Here is a 3,327-nt window from a genome sequence, read left to right as displayed (position 1 = left end):
TATATTTCAGAACTGAACTAGGACAAATGATGAGACAAAAGTGAAGGAAAAAGTCTTTTGTCCTAGTAAAGACAGATCATAGAAGTGGTTTACCACCCATGCCACATAAGCTCCAGCTTCTACTGGAAGAAGTAGTAAGAACTGCTATTATACTCTGAGCCACTTGCGTCACCATTTATGTTCTGTTGACTTCACTCCTGGCTCCACATCTGCTCTGGTCCCAGCACCACTACCAGCTCTGCTCCCATCTTTTCCACACCTTTGGTCTCTAGTGTGTCATGGTTCATTAGTCTCTGGAAACCAAGAGGCACCAAACCTTCAAATGTTCACTTCAAAAGAAGTAGGTCCTTAAAAAGTTTCAGGGGACACAGTTTGACAAGTAATCACATGGTGCCCTGGGTACAGTAAACCACCCTTAGAAATTACTTTGTTCTTTGAAAGAGGTCACAGGCTGTCTGGATGAGATGAATTTCCTGCATTATTGAGGGAATAATAATCTCTCCTCCTCAGGGAAGTGTTAGATGTTCAGTCATGTGTGACTCTTTGTATCCTCATGGACTGTAGCCTGCTAGGCTTTTCTGTCCATGAGATTTTCCAGGCAAGAATACTGGAGTGGGTTGCCATTCCCTTCTCCAGGGGATCTTCCTGACCAAGGGATTGAATCTGGGTCTCCTGAACTACAGGCAGATTCTTTACCATCTGAGCCACCAGGAAGAGGATGCTTTATTCACTTATCTACCTGAGATCTGAGCAGTCTACCTGAGATCTGAGAGGTCTACCTAAAATCAGAAAACTAACTAAACTGATCACATGGACCACAGCCTGTCTAACTCAATGAAACTATGAGCCATGCCGTGTAGGGCCACCCAAGACAGATGAGTCATGGTGGAGAGTTCTGACAAAACGTGGTCCACTGGGGAAGGGAATGGAAAACCACTTATTATTCTTGCCTTGAGAACCCCATGAACAGTATGAGAAGGCAAAAAGGATGCTAAAAGATGAATTTCCCAGGTCAGTAGATGCCCAATATGCTGCTGAAGAAGAGTGGAAAATAGCTCCAGAAAAAATGAAGAGGCTGAACAATGCAAAAACAATGTCCGGTTGTGGATGTGACGGATGATTGAAGTAAAGTCCTATGCTATAAAGAACAATATTGCATAGTAACCTGGAATGTTAGGTCCATGGATCAAGGTAAATTGGAAGTGGTCAAATAGGAGATAGCAAGAGTGAACATCAGCATTTTAGGAATCAGTGAACTAAAATGGACTGGAACGGGTGAATTTAATTCAAATAACCATTATATCTATTACTCTGGGCAAGAATCCCTTAGAGGAAATGGAGTAGCCCTCATAGTCAAAAAAATAGTCTGAAATATAGTACTAGGTGCAATCTCAAAAATGACAAAACGATCTCTGTTCATTTCCAAGGCAAACCATTCAATATCACAGTAATCCAAGTCTATGCCCCAACCACTAATGCTGAAGAAGCTGAAGATGAATGGTTCTATGAAGACCTACAAGACCTTCTGGAACTAACAACAAAAAAAGAGGTCCTTTTCATCATAGGGGACTGGAATGAAAAAGTAGGAACTCAAAAGATACCTGAAGTGACAACCGCACGCCCGCGTATATCCGAGCTTGTGGAAAACGAACGAATTGTGGGGAGGTTGCGCTGCTTGCACTATGTCTGAAATGAACGAGCTGTCCGAGCTCTATGAGGAGAGCAACGATCTGCAGATGGATGTGATTCCTGGTGAGAGTGACCTTCCGCATATGGAGGTAGGCGGCGGGAGCCGGGAGCTATCCCCGAACCCCTCCCGCGCCGGGGCCCCGCCACAACTGGAGGAGGAAGGCCCAATGGAGGAGGAGGCGACCCAGCCAATGGCGGAGCCACAGGGGCCCCGAGGCCTCGCTAGCCGGCCCAGCCCTGGGGAGCAGCCAGGCCAGATCGCGGGCCCTGATTTCGAGAGCGAGGACGAGGGCGAGGAATTCCATGTCTGGGAGGACGACTATGACTATCCTGAAGAGGAGCCGCTCAGTGGTGCGGGCTACAGAGTTTCAGCGGCCCTTGAAGAAGCCAACAAGATGTTTCTGAGAACCTCCAGAGCCAGAGAAGCAGCTCTGGATGGCGGGTTTCAGATGCATTATGAGAAGACCCCGTTTGATCAATTGGCTTTTATCGAAGAGCTTTTTTCACTTATGGTTGTCAATCGTCTGACCGAAGAACTCGGCTGTGATGAGATCATTGACAGAGAGTAGTTAAATGCTGTTAAGAGAGGAGGAAGCTGCTTGAGGAGAGACCCAACATTCCACTGTCTTTTGGGTTCATTCCAAATAGTTCTGTGCCAATGAAAAACTTAATCTCCCCCCCCCCAAAAAAAATTTTTTTTTTTTTGCTGAGTAGAATAAGGTAGTGACTGCACAGTTATGAAAAAGAAAGAAAATTGTTAAAGAAGAGTATCTTAGTACTGTTGAAACCTGTTTTCAAGAATGTCCAGAGACACTTATGGCTTTGACTTTGTTGTTTATTCAGAGTAATTTCCTTGCATTGAGGAAGATAATCTTTTCATGTTTCACTGTAAGGAATGGCTTTGCAAGAATAAATTATGACCAAGACAGACTGCCAGTACCAGAGCCCACTGATGATAATTATATGAGAAAAAGTAACTGATGTATCCATTTTAGGACATAAGATGTCTTTGAGTTATTTGGACTGAAAGCATATTGAGAAAACTTTAAAGATTCAATTTTGTGATCTATCCGAGCTGTGGTTAAGGCTAAATTTTTAGTGTAAAATAAATCTACCGAGTATTCTTCAGTATCTCAAAGGATAATCTAGACCCAAAAGAAGTATGTGTCTTGTGTGCTATTAAAATGTGTTTCCAAGAACAACTGAGATTTTGTTTGTACATATATCTTGATCATTTTTAAAGCTACTGTAATCTTTAATTCAAGAAAATTCATTGCCTTGAACATATTTTAAAGTCAAAACTTAAGACGTCCTTAATAAAGTTTCAAATTTAGACTGTAAAATGTACATGAAGGTACAAAGAACACAAACTCTTGAAACATCTGTATATACTAGAGAATTTTCTGTTTCACTTGCTCTCTTTTTTTCATTTAACTTTACAGGCAAAAGACTCTGGTTGAACTTAATAATGTAAGAACTGTTAAATGAACATTGTCCAGTAAAAGGAAAGCCCTACATCTAAAAAAAGACACAATGAACAACCCTTGAAAGTTTTAAAGGGTTTTCTACCCAGAAATCCACCTCACTATCTGAAGTTTCCCTCTGTCTCCTCCTCTAATTAAGCTTGCTTTTGGTTAT

At 42.1% G+C, this 3,327-nt stretch overlaps 1 protein-coding gene across 1 annotated transcript; it reads left to right on the top strand.

The window, feature by feature from the left end:
* Positions 1 to 1,614: 1,614 nt before the first annotated feature.
* On the top strand, positions 1,615 to 2,891 carry LOC138438794 (EP300-interacting inhibitor of differentiation 1-like). The gene has a single exon (XM_069586672.1). It carries the CDS (start codon positions 1,683 to 1,685, stop codon positions 2,256 to 2,258), a length of 576 nt encoding a protein of 191 aa, XP_069442773.1. The 5' UTR covers positions 1,615 to 1,682; the 3' UTR covers positions 2,259 to 2,891.
* Positions 2,892 to 3,327: the final 436 nt, after the last annotated feature.

Source organism: Ovis canadensis, chromosome 4, assembly GCF_042477335.2.
Source record: "Ovis canadensis isolate MfBH-ARS-UI-01 breed Bighorn chromosome 4, ARS-UI_OviCan_v2, whole genome shotgun sequence".
In the NCBI taxonomy this organism is placed as follows: domain Eukaryota; kingdom Metazoa; phylum Chordata; class Mammalia; order Artiodactyla; family Bovidae; genus Ovis; species Ovis canadensis.
The sequence above is the reverse complement of the archived record's forward strand: the minus strand, read 5'-3'. Positions and strand labels throughout refer to the sequence as shown.